Genomic DNA, 23,321 nt, shown 5'->3' with positions numbered 1-23,321 from the left:
GAGAAAAGATCTGATAAGTTTTTACCTCAGAAAAACCTTTTTTTTTTACCTCAGAAAAACCTGCAAACTGTACACTTCTTTAATTGTGTTGTGGATTTGATTGTAATGGTTCTTTTAGGGTTTCTTGTTAAGAATGAATCAAAACTCAGAAAATCTCTTATCCACAAAAGTGTCGACACCCATTTGAAGCTTTTTCAGAGTGACGTTCGATTCTTTCTTTCCACCCAGACCGAGGCCATTATTTACAGATGCCCAACTTGCTCAGACAGCCAACTCTAGAAAGGTTTGTGGTTGTGCCAAACACCTGCTTTTTCAGATTGATTGAGCCCATTGTGCGTTTATGATTACTCAAAGCTGTATATCTATGCTTTGCTTGATTCAGACTATTTGACAGCTTGATCACAGAGATCCACAGTCAGTTCCTTGGACCTGACGGGTTGCTTTCCTGTCCTGACAATGCAGTGTTACTTGTGGGACCTTATAAATTCTGAAGTCCGCCTTTCCGATCTATATCTAATCAGTTCAGTTCAGTTTGATTCAACTTGAAATCTCGAAACGTCTCAAGGATAATCAGGGCTCTCAAGTTTTGAAGACAAGCAAGAGTGACATCTCCAACCCCCCACCCAAACACAACAATGGGCTTACCCTTTTCACCACCTTCTCTGGGCCAGCATCCTGCAACCTGGCCTTTGAGAGAATGCTTAGTTGCCTTTTAGTTGACATCTTTGAAAGACAGTTGCAATGATTAATGCATCCATGGCCAGAATATCAAATATGACATGATTTTAAAATTGACCTATAACATTGATGATGCAATACACTTTAATTTATTTAGTGCTAATAAAATTATTAAGCCTATTTGGAGAGAGATTTAATGTGTTTAATGTGACAAAATGTCAGTCATCGTGTGATAACGAAAATATGACTAGGCCTAAACCAGTGGTTCTCAAACTTTTTTGGCATGAGGCCCCCTTATATACAGTTCTAGGATTTTTTTCATTGGTTGTTGTGTTAAATCTTACCCAGATACAATAGTGCTATTTTCTGATTGGCTATTGTGTAGCCTCTTTTTTTGATTGGCTGATAAGTGTCAGGCTCAACTAAGAACTCGCGCTTGAGACGCGCTTGATTCCTGCCCGGTTCTATAGAGACAGCGGTGTGGACTGATACATTTTGGGTGCTGCGGCTTATTAAATATATGATAAATAGTCAAAAAGTTTTTCTGCGTGAGAAATACGATGTTTGGCGGGAGAGCGTGACAAAAGACCACTGAACAAGAGTGACAAGAGTGTTCAATGGGTGATACTTTAGAGCCCTGGATAATTGAACATGATGTATCTGACTATAGCAAAGGAAAATCATACAAACAGACTCAAATCTTTATGACATGGATTCCCCAAGATGTTTAAAATGTTCCTTTCACATTCTGGTCCAGATCATGTGCAGGATCATATCACTTAATTCCTGCCGATTTTTCAGGTGCACCTTCATGCTAAGAATCTCTTGAGGAACTCTACCACATCCCAAAAATGGATTCAGATCAAAAACTGGATTCAGATCTGGTGCCTGAGAAGGCCAATGAAGAACACTGTACTCATTGTTACATTCACAAAACCAGTTTGAGACGAACAGTTTGCTGAGTGTGCTGAGAAAACACTCCCCACGTCGGTACATCACCTCCACCAGCCTGCACTGCTGAAACAAGTCAGGCCAGATCCATGGATTCATGCTGTTGGTGCCTAATTCTGACTATATCATCAGTGTGTCTCAGCAGAAATCCAGTTTCATTCGATTTGTGACCACTCAGATAATTTTTTTAAACTATTTTTAAAATTTTATTTAAGCAATATAAGCATTTAATAAACTAATACTACAAATACAAGTAATTATTAATAAAACATTTTTTGAGTGGTATATTATGGTGATTATACATAATAACATATGGTAATTATATGCCGCATATTATATGTCCTCAAATATAAATCTCAGCTTGTGTTCTTCTACTCTGCATGAATACGGTGTATTTCAAAATGATCGGTAGCCTTTACAAGCTTGGAGCAAGTGAGGTGCCAATATTTTTTCACATTTGTTTCTTTAAATATATTTATGAGGAAAGAAATGCTAGAATGCTAGAACACGATTGAATATTTTTTTTATAATATGTAGATATGCTAGGATCATTTTGTTAAAGGGTGCCAATATTTTTGAAGTCAGCTGCATACCTGTATGCATGTGCTGTCGAGTGTGGCACATGTTTCACCCGCCTGGACGAATGGGATGAAATGGGCATGAGCATGTTGATTGGCTGCTGAAAGAAGGGAGGAGAGAGAGAGAGAGAGAGAGAGAGAGAGAGAGAGAGAGAGAAAGAGAGAGAGTGAGAGAGAGAGAGAGATGGAGGGAATGTGAGCGTATAAACACACAGACACACAGAGATGTTCTACAGTCCCACAGAGACTCACTGCTCCGTCTCACACACTCACACTGTTTTCCGATCTGTTGCTCCCATCACACCTCCATCTCTCTCTCTCGTTCTCTCTCTCTCTCTCTCTCTCTCTCTCTCTCTCTCTTTTTCTCTCTCTTATACACACATACACTGCTGATTCTCTCTCGCTTGTTCTTTCACACACACACACACACACACACAAGACAAGGAGGTCATGGACATGGACGACACCGCAGGCAGACGAGGGACAGAAGGTGATCTGTTAGACATGGATGGGACATGTGAAGAAGATCACATACTCAGGGTAGGATTATGTTTATGTGTGTGTGTGTGTGTGTGTGTGTGTGTGTGTATATTTATATATGTGAGCATGTGATATTCTGCATAACCCGACCGTGTGTGTTTGTGTGTGGGGTCTTGAGGCGAGTTCAGGAGGGTCCGCGGGGGTTGTAAATACTTACACCAGGTGTATTTAAAGATATGTTCAGTGTTTTTAAATGTGTTTATTGCTCTGTGTGTATACATGTGATACACATATCCATGTAACCTGTGTGTGTGAAGGGGTCATTCATGTGTCCTTGTGATGTTATTTAATAAAGAGAGATCGCGAGAGAGCAACAGAGCAGAAGGTCTGTCTACCACTTGAGCAGAAAAAAGGAAGAAAGCAGGAAGCGTGACATGTCTTCTGCAGAAAGTGGGACAAAGCAAGTGTGTTACTGAGTGAATTTCTGCTCTTTTTTCTTTTCTATAAGCGGCTGTGCTGTGCATATATGGGACAACTGTGTGTGTGTGTGTGTGTGTGTGTGTGTGTGTATGTGTGTGTGGGTGCGTGGGGGTAATCTTGCTTTTTTTTTCCCTCTCCAACTGTCAAACATAGCGATGAATCACAGAAGATCTGGCAACCGTCCCTAAATAGCACACATTAGGAAAATGTTCTATTCCTATTCCTGAAACGTGACTCCTCAGGTTGGTAGGTTTACGTCGAAGCTCATTCAGTGTCATGATTCTGGTATTTTGCCTCGCTCTGACCTCATGTAGACCTCGCATGGACACTGAGATGTTTCAGAAGGTCAAATCGATGCACTGCTACAGATTAAACCTGTTGAACTATACATTCCTACATTAAACTCTTTTCACCTTTAAACTTTAAGTGGCACGGCCTCGAGGACAAAATGATTCCTTAGGAAAAAAAGTGACTCGGGTTCCCAAGATGGCCGCCCCATAAGGCTACAGCTCTACAGAGGATTTCTACATGTTTATAAATATCAACAAATCCCACAGTGTGCTGAAGAACACCAGGAAGTGTGTGTGATGTCCCTGAGGAACTAGATCTTGTCTGAGAGTTTTCCAGAAAAGATTTTGGATAAAAATGGCATCCTTTGCTTGTTGATGTTAGATAGGAGGCTAAAATCTATCGATACCTAGATCTAGATAGGTAAAACTCTTAACACGTTCGCCGACTTGTTAGTTCTATAGTAAATCTGAGTCCATAGAGTGAGCAAACATTAGACAGTAAACATGTTGGTTGAATAATTCAATTGTAAATGCATCACTTCTGCTAAATCTCAGACAAGGATTATGTTTTATAGGGTTTAAAGTTTAAACGTGGCATCTAGAGTTTGCTATTTTTAAAAGGGCTGTGTTTATGTGTGTGTGTGTGTGTGTGCTCATAAAGGAAGTATGTACCCAGTGCCAGAGTTGATTTGGCACATCTACAAATGTACTGTTGTGAGTGAGTCGAGTGTTGGTGACGGTTTATCCTGTGCCAAACGTAACACCTCCAGGACATGCAACATCTCTCAGCATGAAGTACAGGACTATTATAGATCAGAAACACACACACACACAAAGTGTGGGTGTGTGAGTCTTGTAGCAATCAGGGGTGACCTTACTATCAGCTGTTACCTGCTCTCTCTCTCTCTCTCTCTCTCTCTCTCTCTCACTCACTCTCTCACACACACACACACTATTTCCAGCCACCTGTGGTGTGTTTTGATTGTGAAATCCATGGTGTATCTGTTGCGTCACAGCTCTTTAGCCCAAACCTTAGCTGAACACTAAACGCTAGCTGCTAAACAATACCAAGCCTCAACACTTAACAGCTTTTTACGTTCTTGTGCTGTTTACATTGTTGTGTTTATGTTTACAGTATGATAGCGACGATGATCTAGTAGTTAATAAGTCGGCATCAGACCCTAGTGACAACTAAACACACACACAGCGTTTTATCAGCTCGCTTCAAACACTCCAAGGAAACCAGTGAGTAGCTGAGGGACATGAGAGAGAGAGAGAGAGAGAGAGAGAGGTGCTTCGTGTGTTGACGTAAATCCTGTCAGCTCAGTTTGAGTCCCAGAGTAGCTTTGCCCTCTGTGGATGTGCTCATGCCATTCCATTGTGATGTTGACACAGGATACTGATCATCGCTGCTTTACCACCTTTAAAGCTGCTATTAATAACCAAAAGCCTCTGGTGAACCCGAGACCCACTCTGATTAGCTTTGTGCTTGTCCTCAAATGACACACTCAATAAAGCAATCACTTTCACTTTGACTCGAAGACCACTAATTAGTATCTGTATTTTTCTTTATTAATTGCTTATACTGTGAAATTATAGAAATTGCCTAATATTTGATTCTTTTTTGTGGGACCAGGAGAGTAGTTTATTGGCTATTGTTTTTGTGTCAGGACACAGATATTTTGAAAGGTATCTATTTTCGTTGAGGAAACATGTACAAACATGTAGAAATCCTCTGTAGAGCTGTAGTGTTATGGGGCGGCCATCTTGGGAACCCGAGTCACTTTTTTCCTAAGGAATCATTTTGTCCTCGAGGCCGTGCCACTTAAAGTTTAAAGGTGAAATTGTATCTTTCCTTTTTCGATTTAAATTTAATTATTTAAATTGTCTAACATTGTGTTAATGAGATCTTCTTAATAGCTAAAATAATTATATAAAGCTAGAAAGTATTTAGAATGGTTAAAGACATGGTTCAGGTAAAGCACTAAAACGTGCGCAATTTTCCCCAAGACATGTTTTTTATATTCTGCAATTTAGATGGCACCACACACTGACCCCCTGCTTCTATCTTGCTGCTCCTATGCCTAGATGTAATAGCCACAAATTTCTCTCCCTCTCCTGAACACTGTTCATTTAATTTTGGGTACCATTGTAGTTCACACGGTCCTGCTTTTGTCTTGGGGACTTGGGTCTCCTGTCCTGCCCTTAGACTCACAAGGTACTGCTTCTGTCCAGAGACCCAAATTTCCTGCTCCTTTTCTAACTCCCTCAAAGTTCTGATCCCACCCGGAGCTCCTACCCCCAACTGACACCCACAATCTGCTGCTCTCATCCTGACACCCACAATCTCCTGCTCTCATCCTGACACCCAAAAAGCTCCTGCTCTCATCCTGACACCCACAATCTCATCTCCTGCTCTCATCCAGACACCCACAATCTCCTGCTCTCATCCAGACACCCACAATCTCCTGCTCTCATCCAGACACCCACAATCTCATCTCCTGCTCTCATCCTGACACCCACAATCTCATCTCCTGCTCTCATCCAGACACCCACAATCTCCTGCTCTCATCCAGACACCCACAATCTCCTGCTCTCATCCTGACACCCACAATCTCCTGCTCTCATCCAGACACCCACAATCTCCTGCTCTCATCCAGACACCCACAATCTCCTGCTCTCATCCAGACACCCACAATCTCCTGCTCTCATCCAGACACCCACAATCTCCTGCTCTCATCCAGACACCCACAATCTCCTGCTCTCATCCAGACACCCACAATCTCCTGCTCTCATCCAGACACCCACAATCTCCTGCTCTCATCCAGACACCCACAATCTCCTGCTCTCATCCTGACACCCACAATCTCCTGCTCTCATCCAGACACCCACAATCTCCTGCTCTCATCCAGACACCCACAATCTCCTGCTCTCATCCAGACACCCACAATCTCCTGCTCTCATCCAGACACCCACAATCTCCTGCTCTCATCCAGACACCCACAATCTCCTGCTCTCATCCTGACACCCACAATCTCATCTCCTGCTCTCATCCTGACACCCACGAGTTTCTGCTCTGGTTCTGTAGATCTGCAACCTTCTCCTCCATCTTCTCCCATCCTTAAATTCACTGTTGCTTTTACCCACAATCTCCTGCTTTCATTCTGCTTTCCACAATCTGCTTTTTCTTCTTGATTGACTATTCAGTAAACATTTACTGACAGAAAAGTTTTGAGAAAGATTTTTTTTCTCCAATACTATGCAATGGTTTTGTTTAGAACCCTATCACATATTGCAGGCTCCTGCTCAGTGGTAAGTCACCTTTCCTCTATTTCCTGTAAGTGTTTATCACTGAAATCTATAGAAAAATATTTTGGAGTTTTTCTGCAGTGTGTAATTGTTTCTGCTAAATATACCTTTAACCTTTTGGTTTGTTTTATTCCACAGTTTATCATTCTAGATCAACCAGCTATATTTGTAGATGTCATTGATATGATCGATTTTATTAGTGCTAATCTTATTGGTGACGACAGTATTTGGTATCTGCTGCGTTCCACCATGCCTTGGCTCACATTTGCCAAAATAATACACTAAACAGGTTTCTTTCTTTTTTATATTATGCCTGGAAAGCTTTTCAATGAATCACTGAGTCACTGAATCAATTGATGAATCAGTAGCATCTGAAATTGTGAAAATGTTATGAAAACAAATTTTAAACCAGAATTGTCCAATCCAGAAAAAAACATCATGGGTGTATTTAATCCAACCAATCAAAAGCAACCCCTGAGATGCTATTTCATTCATGGGTCACTGTGTTTGTCATTTCTGTGTGAGAATAAAAAAAAAAGCGACACACACGTTTTCTCTCTTGCTCACAATATTAAAAAAAAGTAGACACTGATTTGAGCCGTGAACTTAATCGAAGCGTGAGAACCTGTAGGAGCTTCACTGATGCACTGGCATTGTTTGAATATTAGAGAAGTACTTGGCTCACTGAAGCCACTGTCTGATCCTGAAGGATTAGATCTGATAGTGGTTGTGTGTGTGTGTGTGTGTGTGTGTGTGTGTGTGTGTGCCTCTCTCTCGATCTGTATCTATGTCCAGTAGTATGTAATTAATGTCAGGATGCAGACAGAGAGAGCCTGGCAGTTGTGGTATTTGTGTTGCTGCTTTACATAATAATTAGAATTTAGTGTTGTGGATCCTGTCACTGAGAAAAGGTGTGTGTGTGTGTGTGTGTGTGTGTGTATGTGTGTGTATGTGTGTGTGTGTGTGTGTGTGTGTGTGTGTGTGTGTGTGTGTGTGTGTATGTGTGTGTATGTGTGTGTGTGTGTGTGTGTGTGTGTATGTGTGTGTGTGTGTGTGTGTGTGTGTGTGTGTGTGTGTGTGTATGTGTGTGTATGTGTGTGTGTGTGTGTGTGTGTGTGTGAACACATGTCAGTGTGGTTGAGTTGGAGTTTGTGGCTGAGTGGGTATTGTGTGGTTTGTATTTTTAGACTCAAGCATAATTATGAGATGTGTGTTGTTTTCTGATATCCAGAATGTCATCTGGCTATTTAAAAGGCGTGTGTGTGTGTGTGTGTGTGTGTGTGTGTGTGTGTAAGAGAGAGAGAGAGAGAGAGAGAGAGACAGAGAGATTCATTGACAAGTCTGTATGTTGAGTAATCTCAATTAATAATAATAATAATAAAAATGTAATTATTATTAGTTTAATGAAACAAAAGCTGATGCCATGTCAAATTAAAATTTTTCTTATAAGCAGAAAATTGTAGTTCTTGTTCTCTAACTCTTACATCCTCTTTCTGAATGATAGCTTCATTACTTCACTCTATCCAAAATCAATTATTCAGGTGGCCTTTCAGTTATTGTGCGTGCGTGTGTGTGTGCGCGCGCTCGCGTGTGTGTTTGTGTGTGTTTGTGTGTGTTGACATGGCTGTGAGAGGGAATCTTTGAGTGCAATTATATGTTTGTGTCTCAAACAGTGAAGTTAAAGCTGTAGTTGAACCTCAGTAGCTCCTGTATTTTGCAGTTTGAGTCTAAAAGGCTGAGACAGAGTTTACCCTCCACATGCTATCTAGAATCACGTGTCTCACAGCTTATTGTTGTTTTGTTTGTGTATTTGTGTGTGTTATAAAGAGTCACAGTGAAGAGGCTATTGTTGACTATGGCAAGACCCGATCAGTATTACATGTGGACTTTGAGAACGAAGAACTAGAAAGTAAGTACATCCATTCACTGATCTGGGTATATAATCTTTCATCTAACAGTGTAGTATACCATCCTACCATCCATCTATCCATCCATCCATCCACCCATCCTACCACACATCCATCTGTATATACATCCATCCATGCATGCATAAATGTATTGCTCTAGCTAGCCAGCCTTATAGTCACCCATCCATCCATTTAACCATCCATCCATACATCAACGCAAGTATTTATCTAGCCAGCCCTATAATCACCCAGCTATCCGGTCAACCACCCAAACCTTCAGCAAGCCATCCATCCATCCATTTATCACAGTGTTTTTGATCCTATATTTAGTGCTTTGTACTCAAAATATATTCAATACCCCATACACAAAAACTGTCCATCCATCCATTCATCCATCCATCCATCCATCCATCCATCCATCCATCCATCCATATATCCCACCTGTTTATTCATATATTCATTCATCTATACATCCTGATTAACAAACATTACTGCAGTCCGGTGTCCTAGGCTTTAAACGCTGTAATAACAACCCTTTCTGATTTATGTGAAAGTGAAAGAAATAATTTCAAAAGACTTTATTATGAATGACAAATGCAAATTGTCAGATTATTCAATTATTAATTTATGATGATGAGGAGCACGCTGGCTTAGTGGTTAGCACGTTCGCCTCATACCTCCAGGGTTGGGGGTTCGATTCCCGCCTCCGCCTTGTGTGTGTGGAGTTTGCATGTTCTCCCCGTGCCTCGGGGGTTTCCTCCGGGTACTCCGGTTTCCTCCCCTGGTCCAAAGACATGCATGGTAGGTTGATTGGCATCTCTGGGAAATTGTCCGTAGTGTGTGAGTGAATGAGAGTGTGTGTGCCCTGCGATGGGTTGGCACTCCGTCCAGGGTGTATCCTGCCTTGATGCCCGATGACGCCTGAGATAGACACAGGCTCCCCGTGACCGGTAGTTCGGATAAGCGGTAGAAAATGAGTGAGTGAGTGAGTGAGAGTAATTTATGATGACAAAATTTGCTCAGTGGAAATATAGTCCCACAAGTATATGATAATGAAATATGTGACATGACATAATTTGCTGTCAGGTCCAGGGAAATGAATGCATCACGTGCTGTGAATTCATCACCGAGCATAAACACAAGCTCACTCTCAGCCAGACCCCACTGTGTGGTCAGAATGAACAAAGAAATGAATAGAAAAGCAGATTCAAGAGCCACTGATTGTATCGCTGAAGAGTTTGAAGCATTGGTGTAGAGTTGAATAGACATTTAGCCACAAATTGGTCTTTTGGCAGCGTTGAAATATGTAAATAGTCCTAGTGGACTTACAAATACAAGTGATGATTCCAGACCCAGAAGCTTTTTCTCCCATTCTGAGACCCAGGCGTTCTTGCTCCCATTGTGACAGCCACAATCATCTGCTCCCACCATGACACCAACGAGGCTCTGCTTCCCCTCTGACACCAAAAATCTCCTGCCCTCATCCTGACCCCACAATGTCCAACTCCTCTTCTGAGACAAACAAGTTTTCACTCTGGTTCTGAGGATCCACAACCTTCTCCTCCCATCTTCTCCCATCCTTAAATTCACTGTTGTTTTTAACCCACAAGCTCCTGCTTCTATCCTGTTTCCACAATATGCTTTTTCTGATTGTGTTTGAGTTTGAAGAAGATACTAACACATTCATCTGAACCACGAGGTCACTGTGTTTGTCATTTCTGTGTGAGAGTGATAAAAAGGCGAGAGACACTTTAGCACACAGGTATTAAGTCTCTCGTGCTCACTGTATTAAAAAAGTTCAACTCTGCTTTGGGGGGCACGGTGGCTTAGTGGTTAGCACGTTCGCCTCACACCTCCAGGGTCGGGGTTCGATTCCCGCCTCCACCTTGTGTGTGTGGAGTTTGCATGTTCTCCCCGTGCCTCGGGGGTTTCCTCCGGGTACTCCGGTTTCCTCCCCCGGTCCAGATTGGCATCTCTGGAAAAATTGTCCGTACTGTGTGATTGCGTGAGTGAATGAGAGTGTGTGTGTGTGCCCTGCGATGGGTTGGCACTCCGTCCAGGGTGTATCCTGCCTTGATGCCCGATGACGCCTGAGATAGGCACAGGCTCCCCGTGACCCGAGGTAGTTCAGATAAGCGGTAGAAAATGAATGGAAACTCTGCTTTGAGCCATGAACTTAACTTACATGTGAGAAAACGTAGAAGCTTTACTAATTCACTGGCTCACTCTTTTTTCCAAACTAGTTTGGAGACCCTGTGAGAATCAGAGGAAAGATGTATAAGACGGTAGTGAAGTCAGCTGTGCTGTATGGGTTAAAGACTGTAACAGTGAAGAAAAGACATGAGGCAAAGATGGACAGCTCAGGTTGGCTGTTTTGGGGACAAGGACAGAGAGATTAGATTGTGATAGTTTGGACATGTACAGAGGAGGGAGATGGTTATATTGGTAGAAGGATGTTGGAGATGGAGCTGACAGGTAAGAGGGCAAGAGGAAGGCAAAAGAGGAGATATATGGATGTGTTAAATGGGGACATGAAGGTAAACGTTGCAAGAGTAGACAATGCCGAGTATAGTGTTAGGTGGAAACAGATGATTCGCTGTGGTGACCCCTAAAGGGAAAAGCTGAAAGCAGCAGAAGATTTTTGTGACCCTGTACCCACGGTAGCCTCAAATTCCTGTTTTATTTATTTATTTATTTATTTATTTATTTATGAGATGCTTTTTTTGCTCATCACTTTTTCATAGAGTAATTTTTCTACTTTCTGTATCCTGCCAGTTTCATGAATTCTGGCTATTCTCCTCTGTCCTCTCACTTCATGTGGCATTTTCCATCAAGAATGGCTGTTCACCAGATGTTTATTTCTGCACCATTCTGTGTAAAATCAAAAGTCTCTTGCCTCATCAGTGATTGCCGAAACAGTCACCCAATCTGTCATTGCTATGCTAAGCTCGTCCACAGAGCATCATAACACAGTCACAAAGCATGAAAGGTAGCCGTGGGTACATAGCAGGACCTGTATGTTCTTTCTGTATAAAGAAGTGTAAATCTAATGGGATTTACTAGGGATTTACTTTCTCCTTTACACCACAGTGTGAAATGAGATTTATGAGTGTATATACATATATATGTATATATATATATATATACATATATGTATATATATATGTATATATATATATATATACATATATGTATATATATGTATATATATATATATATACATATATGTATATATATATACCTTTAGCCCAGCTGGTTCTGATTTAGGTCAGGATGTGCTCAAACAGTCCTGGAATATGTCCCTGGAATATGACGTTATATTTTATGTATAAGAACTTTAGTGTAGTTGTTATGTTGAGGTCAGTGTATTTTAACTTAGAATTCTTTAGGTGTGAAGTTTTCCTTGTATTCTGACAGCTTTGCTGAAATATCTCCTGAGAGGAGAGTCTGCAGTCTGCAATGTGTCCCAGATTCAGTGGAGAAAGCATTATGTGGACCACCAACATCCAAACAAACGGAATAAAGAGGTTTTGCCTGCAAAGGTTTTCCCTTTCAATCATGCCTCTTGTCAGTTCAGAAAGCGCGGCACAATAAATGCAGGTGTTTTGAGGGTACATTTAAGAGCTGCAAGCTTTTTCAGCCCATCTATGGGCATACAGTATATAGATTGTGCAAGCTTGACTTATGTTCCGCTTTATAAAGATTTCCGACCTTCAGAGAGAAGAAGCATCAACACTGTGCCCATCCCGAGGGATCTAGAGATGTACCGGCTCCTGTTGGATTCCGCTTCATGAAGATATCAGTCATTCAAAGAGATGTTGTCGAACCCATGAGGACTTAGAGGTTGTTGTCCTGTATATCTCCATCATTGTTCTTTTAAAGGCTTCGGCACGGAGGAGTTGGTATTGAATCTAGAACTCAGATGATGAGCTAATTTATGAGTTCTTCGGGAGTTTTTCCTTGGCACCGTCACCTCAGGCCTGTTCGTTCATTAGGGATAAATATGGATAAATGCAAATTAATATATATATATATAAATTCTGTAAAGCTGCTTCGAGACAATGTCCATTATTAAAAGCACTATACAAAAAAAATGAATTGAATTGTCCACCGGAGCCTTGTGATGGACTCAAATCCAATCCATTGTGTTTTCTATAATCTATGTACTGCAACCCTAACCAGGATACATAATGAAGAAAATATTTGTATGGATTCTGAGTATCAGAAAATACCATCTACCAAAATCGCTGCTTATTTCTTTGAATTTTGTCTACCTCTTTCCAAGGTCACAGGGCTGTATATGTGGGGGTTCATGTCCCTCTTGGGAAGGAGAACAGACACAGGCGTAGACACCGAGGACACAGACACCACCGCAGGAGAACCAGAGATAGAGAATCGGACCAGGAAGCAGGGGAGAGAGAATCTCTCACACAAGGTAAACCTCGTCTAAGGGCATGCACTCATTTCCTCGCCATTAACCAACCTTTGATCTTACAAGTCTCTTATTTTCAGCTCATTAATGTGTAAGATGGGGGGGCACGGTGGCTTAGCGGTTAGCACGTTCGCCTCACACCTCCAGGGTCGGGGTTCGATTCCCGCCTCCACCTTGTGTGTGTGGAGTTTGCATGTTCTCCCCGTGCCTCAGGGGTTTCCTCCGGGTACTCCGGTTTCCTCCCTCGGTCCAAAGACATGCATGGTAGGTTGATTGGCATCTCTGGAAAAAAAAGTCCCTAGTGTGTGATTGCGTGAGTGAATGAGTGTGTGTGTGTGTGCCCTCCGTTGGCACTCCGTCCGGGGTGTATCCTGCCTTGATGCCTGATGACGCCCGTGACCCGAGGTAGTTCGGATAAGCGGTAGAAGATGAATGAATGAATGAATAATGTGTAAGATTATCTTGAAAGTCTACAAATGATTTCACTGTGGAGTGTCATCTGTGGTGTACTTTTCTTTCTTTCTTTCTTTCTTTCTTTCTTTCTTTCTTTCTTTCTTTCTTTCGTCTCTTTTTTAAACATGCTGCATTCTTTGCATTTTCTAATCATAATCTAATCATAATTCTCAGAATAGATCGCAGAGTAACTGCAATTTTAAAACCTGAGCCCAGTCTGTATAGTAGAAAAGCATGAGAAAACAAGAACCGGTGCATCATTTGTTTAAAATATTTGGATCAAAGTGTCTGATAAATCAGTACCTGTAGTAGTACAGTCAATACGTGAGTAGTTTACGTACCAGAATTGGACCATGAGGGATTAAAAACAATTCACATTCCTGCTCCAGCCATTTAAACCAATCTGTTCTACCAAGCTGTAAACAATTTACAAGAAAACGTCAGTACTAACGTTAAAATGAAGGATGGATGAAGGTGTTCTTTGATATGATGCTGTAGACTGCTGTAGTATCTTTTGTTGCAGACTTGGAGGAAAAAAATGCTTTCTGTACAGATTTCCGTCCTGTAGTTGTCTGTCTGTACCCAAGCACGGACGCAGGAAGTGAAGAATTCTGGACAGGAATTTCATCCAATTCAATTTTATTCGTACAACACGTCACAAAGCAGCTTTGCATAAATGTAAAAATACAGAATATTAATAAAAAATACTAATTAAAATCGAACCCTAATGAGCAAACCAGAAGTGACCCCCTGAGACAAATGTCAAAAATCTTTTTATCTCTCACTTCCAAAACGTTATTGGTTTACGTTGCCATGTCCTCTGCACCTGTCCTGTGATTGCTGGTTTACATTTCCAGCATTTAGCAGATGCTCTAATCTAGAGTGACTTAAATTTCATCTTTTATACAACTGAGCAATTGATGGGCCTTGCTCAGTGGCTCAGAGGTGCCAGCTTGGTACACCCAGGGTTTGAACTCACAACCTTCTGACCTGTAATCAATCACCATAACCACTGAGCTACCTACCACATCCTACACCTACCTACTACACAAGTCTTCCCTCATTTTATTCCTGAATTATTTGTCTATTTATTGGTTTAAACCACTGTGTGGTGTAGCTGTTAATAAAAACAGTTAATAATATGGTGCTAATTTATATATTATTATAAACAAAAAGCCAAAAAAAAAAAAACCCTTGAGAAAGGTCCGGTTCCTCTAAAGAAACCTTAGGAGGAACCGAACAATTTAAGCCTACAAGCTTTCAGTGTTCAGGTTCAATGTTCAGGTTTAGGCTAAAGTTTTGTAAAATCACACTAAAATGAAGAAAATAACAGATTTTTTTTAATTAATTTATTTATTTTTTTTTACACATTGAAACAATTTATTATGATTTTGTGCCTTTTTTTCAGTGAAACCTTTTGTTCATTTTGTTTTGGTTCGTATTATTAGACTTGATCATGTGAGGTCCTCCATATGACTCCTTGAGTACATCATTAAGCTTGTGGTTCGGTTCCAGCTTGAACTACTGCCCGAGCTGCTCTTATAAAAAAATATCCATTTACCAATCAAATCAGTTGCTGTATTCGGATAATAATTATTATCAGTTACACAAACAAAACACGTTACATATTTACACTGGTGATATTATATGGTATGTTAATGCTGTTAGTTTAAAAATAATTGGTTTCCAGCTTCTTTTGGAAAAAACAAACACAATTTGAAACCACTTTCTTCTTTGTCTTTCACACTCAAGCTGATCCTGTCACACACACACACACACACACACACACACACACACACACACACACACACACACACACACACACACACACACATATATATATGTCAGACATGTCACTGATATATATGTATACAGAAAAAGTCACAGGATCAGCTCGAGTGTGACATGTCAGACTGATTGTTAATGGGACACCTAAAGCCTGGATCTCACACACACACACACACACACACACACACACACACATATATATATATACACTCATCTCCTTTTTTGCTTTCCCCCGTTAGACACCCCATCTCAGCGTGTGCAGTGTATTCTGGGTACTGAGGACGGTGACGTGGAGCACATTCCTCATGAGCTCTTCACTGAGCTGGATGAACTCTCCATTCGACATGGCAACACCGAGTGGAGAGAGACTGCCAGGTGTGTGTAAGGTGTTAATTCATTTTCTATACCAGCAGTAGGGATTAAAAGCTAATTGTTTCTATAGCAACAACCTGTACAGATCCTCCACAAAGGTGCAGATTAACCCTTTTCCTCAGTACGCTGCGTTCAGAACAGTTTAGTGTAAACAAACACAGTGGTTGAAGAAAACAGCTCCAAATTTGAGCTGCTTATGAAGATGAACTTGAGGCAACTCAGAGAGCAGAAATGGGTTTAAAATCAATATTTACTTTGAAAACATTTGTATGATAGTAAACTAATCATTTTTGGGTTTTTTGGAACTTTTCTATGAATATATTGCGACTTGCAGACTAAATAAAAACAGAAATACTATTGAAACTTTACAAAGTCTTTAAGCTCTGAGTGTCTACTCTCTTACGAGCTTCATATTAACCACCACTTTGGAGTGAAATAGGACAAAGACGTTCAGTACTGAACACGAACACAGCAAAACAGGAGCAAATTCTACATTTTGGCTTATGGGAAAAAGAGTTAAAACGTGTGTAATTGTTGGGATTGGGGAATTGGGAAATTCTCATCAAGGAGCTTTGTAATAGTCAGAGGAAAAGAGTTTACATGAATAACAGACAGTAAGTCATTGTGAAGATACACAGCAATGAAGCAACATTAAATATATTGCTAAACATTTTATAGTAAAAATTTGTTGATTCGATTATTATTACCTTGATTAGATTTTAAAATTTTACAGAATTTCAGATTTTTGTATTTTGGATATATTTGAGAATCTTAAATATATTATATGGTATTTATAAGAATTTGAATAGTACGTTTTGATTTTTTAAAATTTTTTTTGCATTTTTTTATTTTTTTTTTCTCATTTTATTAGATTCTTTCCCTTGCATGATTTTATTTTTTATTTATAGTATCAGCCACATATTGCTGAACAAAATTTATTAGAACACTACATTATCCATAAATGGCTCCATGCTCTGTACTAAATTAGATTATTTTCTTTCTTTTATTTCTTTTATTTTTATATTTTTCTTTTATTTCTCTCTATACTAAATGAGAACAAGCACGTGAGCCCAGAAAGACTGTACGACTTTCTGTCTCAAAGCTTTCATAACAACGATGACTGAACTGAGAGACTGAATTAATGTGTGTGTGTGTGTGTGTGTGTGAATGTGTGTGTGTAAATAACCTGCATCTTAATGGGATGGCTAAAAGAAGCTTTTATGCTTTTATCATCATTTAGTCTGTCTCACACACACACTCTCTCACAATTTGAACAAAGGCTGAAAAAATTACCCTTAAAAGGAAAAGCAGCACTTGAACACAGCAGGTTTGTCTGTTTGATACCGTAGACAGTCTTTGGACATGTTGCTCTGAAGACTGGAAAAAACATTTCCACTCTTCAGCCGACCATATTTTTAGCAGCCTCAGATTTCTGTGTCCAGGAGGTGGAACCTGATGTGATCTGCTGTTGTAAACGATCTGCCTCAAGGTCTGACGTGTTTGAGATGCTTTTCTGCTCACCACGTTTATAAAGAGTAGCTATTTCCTTTACTACTGTATAACTGTCATCTTCCTCTCACCTTTCTCATCAATGGGGCATTTCTATCTGCTCACTTTTTTTTTTTTTTTTTCTGCACCAAATCTGGCTGATTGGATCATTTCCTACATGAGCAGATATGAATACATTATGCTGTGTGGTAGTGAAACGATCCAAAATATATTTATTTATGACAATATCTTTATTAATATAAAATCATTTTTTGGATGGCTTGGTTGTGATTTTTTTTAATATTCAGAGACAATTATGAATTTCATTTATCTGTGTGTGTGTGTGTGTGTGTGTGTGTGTGTGTGCTCTGTAGATGGCTGAAGTTTGAGGAGGATGTTGAGGATGGAGGTGAAAGGTGGAGTAAACCTTATGTAGCCACACTGTCTCTGCACAGTCTGTTCGAGCTGCGCAGCTGCATCCTCAATGGCACCGTGCTGCTCGACATGAAGGCCGACTCCATCGAGGACATTGCGGGTGCGTGTGTGTGTGTGTGCGCTTTGGTTTTCTCATTGTAAGAAACCTCTCTTAAATGCCATTCTTCCTGTTTTCAGACATGGTGATAGACAGCATGGTGGCTTCGGGGCAACTGGATGAGTCATTAAGGCAGAAGGTGCGAGAGGCCGTGCTGAAACGGCATCACCACCAGAGCGAGAGGAAGCTAAGTAACCGCTTCCCGCTGGCCGTGCGCTCGCTCGCAGATATAGGCAAGAAACACTCCGAGCCGCTGTTACTGGAACGCAGCGGTGAGGGCTTTCTCCGCACCCGTCCGCAGACTACACACCGACTATCGCTCCATTATCTGTGTTGTGTTCAGTCAGAGAACATTTACAACTTCATTTGCAACGGGTAGCTCCGGACAGTCCTTCCAGGATTTTACGATCATTTCACAATAACAGGCCCAAAAGCAAACACAGCAAAATTTAAAGTGCAGAGTTCAAAATGACCACAGATTTTCTGCAGATATGGAGATTCACACACATTCAGTCAAAGTTCTCTTCTACTGTATCATACAAAGTCATTCGTGTCTTCACTGGTATCCTGTGGATGCAATTTCACCAATTCAAATAGTTTTCCGCAAAAAACAAATCAGAAGAAACTGCAAGATTCATAAGCTACTGCAAAATCGAGCATTTGGCTGTCAATCAACAACAACAAAAACTGCAAAATCCTGGAGGCTGTTAGGATCTATTACTAAAGCATAGAAATGTCTCAAAATTATAGATCTATGCTGTACTGACAATAAATACATAACCATTTATACCAATGTATCACAATATATAGAGTGATGACAAATTTAAGGAAAACTCAGTCGCTGTGTTTTGTCGTGACATTTTTTATTTGTTCATTTTTTTTGTTCATTCGTTTTATTTATTCATTTATTTATTTAGCTCAACTTGTTCCCTTAAAAGAAAACATCACTGCAAATCAATCGGAAGTTCTTCTGACTGTTCACTTTTATCCAATTACAAAACACGTATATATTGTGATAGGCGTGGTCTCTTTTAAGATGACCCCGCCCACATCGCAAGGGTCCGAGAGGTCATCGAGTGTTTTGATGATTAAACTGCGAAGAAGTAAATGACGAGATATGTTTTAGTCGCTGCTTTCCACACCCTGATCTAAAAACAACTGAGGTAAAGTCTTTGGGAAGAACATTGTTCATCAACCCAGTAAAGATCCAGAGCCTTGTAGAACCAATATCAAGAAGACACGTTATGTTGACTTTTCTTTTAATCTGTCACTCGTCATTACATATTGCGGTCCACTTAGCTGCCTGTTATGCTACTTTTACACTTACACCATCTTACAGCGACAAAAGGACCAGAGAACATTTATTTTTCAGTGAGAGCTGGTGACTTGTTGCTGACTAGATGTGAAAAGCTTTATGCAAGACGTTTATGCAAATACGGAGCGACACGTTATGTGCAGCAACTATCAATGGGGGTCGCGCCAGTAAAGCGCACGTCATCCTTCACAAGGAGCGCACACTGCTTCTCCTCCATCTCGTATGATATGATGATGAACAGATGTACACTGCTAAATTCGGTTGTACGCTATATGGCCAAAAGTTTGTGGACTTGGTTTGCCAAGGTTGGAATGGAAGAACTTGAGTGTCCTGCACAGAGCCTTGACCTCAACCCCACTGAACCTTTTTGAGATGTACTAGAATGCAGACAGAACCCCAGACTTCCTCACCTGACATCAGTGCCTAACCTCATTAACACTCTTGAGGCTGAATGATCACAGATCCCCACAGCCACACTCCAAAATCTAGTTTAAAGCCTTCCTACATTAGTATTATAAGAGCAAAAGAGGCAATAAACCAAGAGGATGTTAACAAACTTTTGGCAATATAGTCTATTTTCAAATGACTGACGACTTCGCAGAGACTTGCGGTTATAAAATTGGTTGTATTTGTGACAGTAGCATTACAGCGAGATACAAAGGAGTCATATCATTTGATCACCAGGCTTTGTAAAGAATTGAACAATAATATCTTTTGTAAATACTCAGTGTGTTGCAGTCCACTACAACATTGTTTAATTCATATTTTTTACCAAAGCTTTATTTTTTATTTTTTTTGCGAGACCATTAGCAAGGATAAACTGGGCTGGCGTGTGATTATTCACAGTATAATAGCAGTATCACTCAGGCTTTAAAACAGTGAGTACTTGGTGGTGTTTGGTGCGGATAGGGCTGCTCCATGCTTGTATCTGCTCTTTGCTTGCACTTAAATGTCTTGGAGCAAGGACTTGACTCTGAAATGTGGACTTCAGCAACTTCCTATTATGATTGCATGTTGTGCTTCAGTTTTGACTAATCTCAGTAATAGGCACGGGGTGATTTTTAAACACTAACATTAATGCCGATTTTTGCATTCGTCTTCTGACTTTGATTTCTGAATTTTACCCATGATGCATTGTGTGATCGGCATGTAAATCCTTTGACGGGAATTTTTGGCGGCATCTTTGTGTCCCTTTCCCAGCATGGCATAATTTCCATCCCCAAAAGAAAGCACTTGAACATGTCCTCATTGCTGTATTGCATGCCTCTGCATCCCTTATGACTTCCCAGAATGCCTCTTTTCCTTTAAACCATACCCCTATTTCCTCTTCATCCTCTCTTCTCTCGCTAGGTGATGGTTTGTCCGCATCCCGTAACTCTCTTCTGAAACTGGGTGGCTCCATTTCCAACCTGTCCCAGAGGAGCGAATCGAGAGTCTCCATGCTGCTGAACCATCTCCTCCCTGGCACAGCACACAACCCCGTCCCCACCCCACTGAGCACCCCGCCATCTTCTCGACACTTTGACTCGACTGACAGAGCCCCACAGGTCCATCTGGAAATCCCAGAAGTTGTGGTGTCTCCACCAGAAGAAGACGAAGAGTCAGAGGAAGACATTTTGGATGTCAAATCTGCTGAAGACAAGTATTTGTGTGAGTGAAGGCATGAGACGGTAGACATACAGTTACTTATCCCTGCATCTTTTTATCAGTCATCTTTATATCACTCTCACTTTTCTATTTCTCCTATTTGAGCATGTAGGACTCCAACACCAACTCATCTCTATGTCCATATGAAATATTATTAAATCTGTGCATGCTCAACTTTCTACATCCATCCATCCATCCATCCATCCATCCATCTATCCATTCATTCATCCATCCATCCATCCATCCATCCATCCATCCATCCATCCATCCATCCATTCCTCCATCCACCCATCCATTCATCCATCCATCCATTCCTCCATCCATCCATCCATCCATCCATCCATCCATCCATTCATCCATCCATGGCACTTTACCATTGTCCTTAACCTTTGTATTGATGAATGGCTCCATACACATGGTCACTGAAATCCAAAATAAGTTCAGCTCAAACAAACTGGGAAAATAAGACCCATTCTATACCCTGTGTGTGTGTGTGTGTGTGTGTGTGTGTGTGTGCTCACATGCCTTTTTGTGTTTGTTTGGTTCCACAGTAAACTTTCCCATCAACATTATTTAAAGCCTACTCTGACAGTTTCCCACTGATATCCTTTATTTATGCCCTGCTCTGCTTTTCTCAGTGCCTGTGCTCCCAGGAGTGTTTAAGACAAACCCATCACCTCTGTGGTCATCGAGCTCTGTGCTCGGGTTTGTCCACTATTCTACATTAGAAGCACTTTCTAAAACTCTAAATAGAAAAAATATAAGATAATTACATGTATTGTATATGTGTTTAGCAGCAAAACTGTGTTTGTTAGGGACGGTGAGGGTGTGGTGAGTGTGCATGTGTGTGTTTGTTTGAATTAGTCTACATTCTTTAGTTAATCTCTGAATAATGGCATGTTGGCATCTCTGCCACGTGATAATCTGGCTCTAGAAACACATTGCTGAGTAAGGAATGCCAACCGCTCACTCACATACATCACATTGCACACTTCCAGTATGAGTATTAAAAAAAAACAGTGAGTAGAATTTCGTATGTGAAATACCGTCATGATATCTGCCCCGGAACCTTCTCATCTACTGATGAACAGAAGTCCAGCTAGCTTTGTGTGATGCTGGGACGCAGATAGGATGAAAATTACGTAGTTTTCGGTCTTTGGTTTTCAATTTATAGATTCTTTGTAGACAGTTTGTCAGTTTGTAGACTTTTTCCCCTTAGATTCTGACTAAACTGAGCATGAGAATGAGATTTATCAACTTGTTTTTATATTGATTCATCTTAGCTTTCAAAAACTAACTGGTCTACCAGTTTGACCAGCTCAGATTGTGTCTGTGTCCCGTACTTGAGATTGCAGTATCTTAACTTTTTAATCTTTATAATCAGTATAAACAAATGAATGATATTCTAGCTGCAAGTCTGATATAAAATGAGTCAGGACTCTGTTGGCTTTCAGGATGAGATATTTGATTCTCCCTCTGTTGGCTGTTGGGTTAAACAGAATGATAGATGCTAAGGAATAAGCACTTGGGGCGTCCCAGAGAGGAGATTTACATTGAAGATTTGTGTGGGGAAATAAACTAACTGTTTCTTTGGAACTTTTCTTTGAACATAGTCCCTAGTGTCTACTTTCATATGAGTCATTAAACACCGCTGTGAACTACTTTATATGGACACAACAAAACAGGAGCAAATTCATTTTCTTCTGAGAAAAAGTTAAAAAGAAAACACTTAGCATCTGGCTGTTCAGCGTTCTCCTGAGACAGCAACAGAATCAAGTCTATTCCACTTCAAGTCTATTCATGTGACTAATCTAATACATGAATATTTAATTAGAAATAGAAATAGGAAATTTGAAAACAAGAATAATAGATGTGGCAACCTGAAGAAGGATCATGTGGTGCTGCACATCTGGTGTGTTTGTGTGTTTGCTGTTCTCTTGCTTCATTCTGTTTATCACCTTTTTTCTGTATGTTTTATTACCTGCCTATTGTATATTCTCTCTCTCTCTCTCTCTCTCTCTCTCTCTCTCTCTCTCTCTCTCTCTCTCTCTCTCTCTCTCTCTCTCTCTCTCAGGTACATTGGTGTCATCTCCATCTATCACTGGCTCTGTGGATTCAGGCAGGTTGAGTGAACACAGATCAGCTAAGTCAGGCAACAGCAAAGACGGCAGCAATGTAGATCTTAGCAAGGTAACACACACACACACACGCACGCACGCACACACACACACACACACACACACACACACACACACACAAGAATGCAAACACACATCATTATATACTCAGCAGTCAAATGACTGAAGTTGTATTATAGCAACAAGCTTAAGCTAGTTAATGAGCTAGTGGCTGAGAGGATTTAGCTAGCTAGCATATAGCCATTACGTCTTTTCTGTGAGTGGACGAGAAGTGGAGTGAAGGTAGAAGTGAAACAAAAGCATCAAGAATGTCTATATTTCCCTCAGATGTTACGGAAAAAAACAAAACCAAGAAACGACTCTGTATGAATGAAATACCACTGTAATTGTAGTTAGCATCAGCTGATAAAAATGGCTTTCTATGGCTTATAGATAGATAGATAGAAAGATAGATAGATAGATAGATAGATAGATAGATAGATA

At 40.5% G+C, this 23,321-nt stretch overlaps 1 protein-coding gene across 5 annotated transcripts in view; it reads left to right on the top strand.

Annotated features, from left to right (window-relative positions):
- Positions 1 to 2,407: 2,407 nt before the first annotated feature.
- Positions 2,408 to 23,321, top strand: part of LOC132857204 (sodium bicarbonate cotransporter 3-like) — a 39,596-nt gene continuing 18,682 nt past the window's right edge. Inside the window, exons 1-8 of one of the 5 annotated variants that reach the window (XM_060887215.1) lie at positions 2,408 to 2,747; positions 8,594 to 8,675; positions 12,959 to 13,108; positions 15,586 to 15,721; positions 17,581 to 17,741; positions 17,819 to 18,010; positions 20,404 to 20,703; positions 22,775 to 22,890. In XM_060887215.1, the coding sequence (XP_060743198.1) occupies positions 2,658 to 2,747; positions 8,594 to 8,675; positions 12,959 to 13,108; positions 15,586 to 15,721; positions 17,581 to 17,741; positions 17,819 to 18,010; positions 20,404 to 20,703; positions 22,775 to 22,890 (1,227 nt within the window). In that variant the 5' untranslated portion in view covers positions 2,408 to 2,657. The remainder of the gene's footprint in view (positions 2,748 to 8,593; positions 8,676 to 12,958; positions 13,109 to 15,585; positions 15,722 to 17,580; positions 17,742 to 17,818; positions 18,011 to 20,403; positions 20,704 to 22,774; positions 22,891 to 23,321) is intronic. The other 4 variants (XM_060887212.1, XM_060887213.1, XM_060887214.1 and 1 more) reach the window with 4 other exon arrangements.

Source organism: Tachysurus vachellii, chromosome 14 (genome assembly GCF_030014155.1).
Source record: "Tachysurus vachellii isolate PV-2020 chromosome 14, HZAU_Pvac_v1, whole genome shotgun sequence".
Classification (NCBI taxonomy): domain Eukaryota; kingdom Metazoa; phylum Chordata; class Actinopteri; order Siluriformes; family Bagridae; genus Tachysurus; species Tachysurus vachellii.
This window is presented reverse-complemented; position numbering and strand designations above follow the sequence as displayed.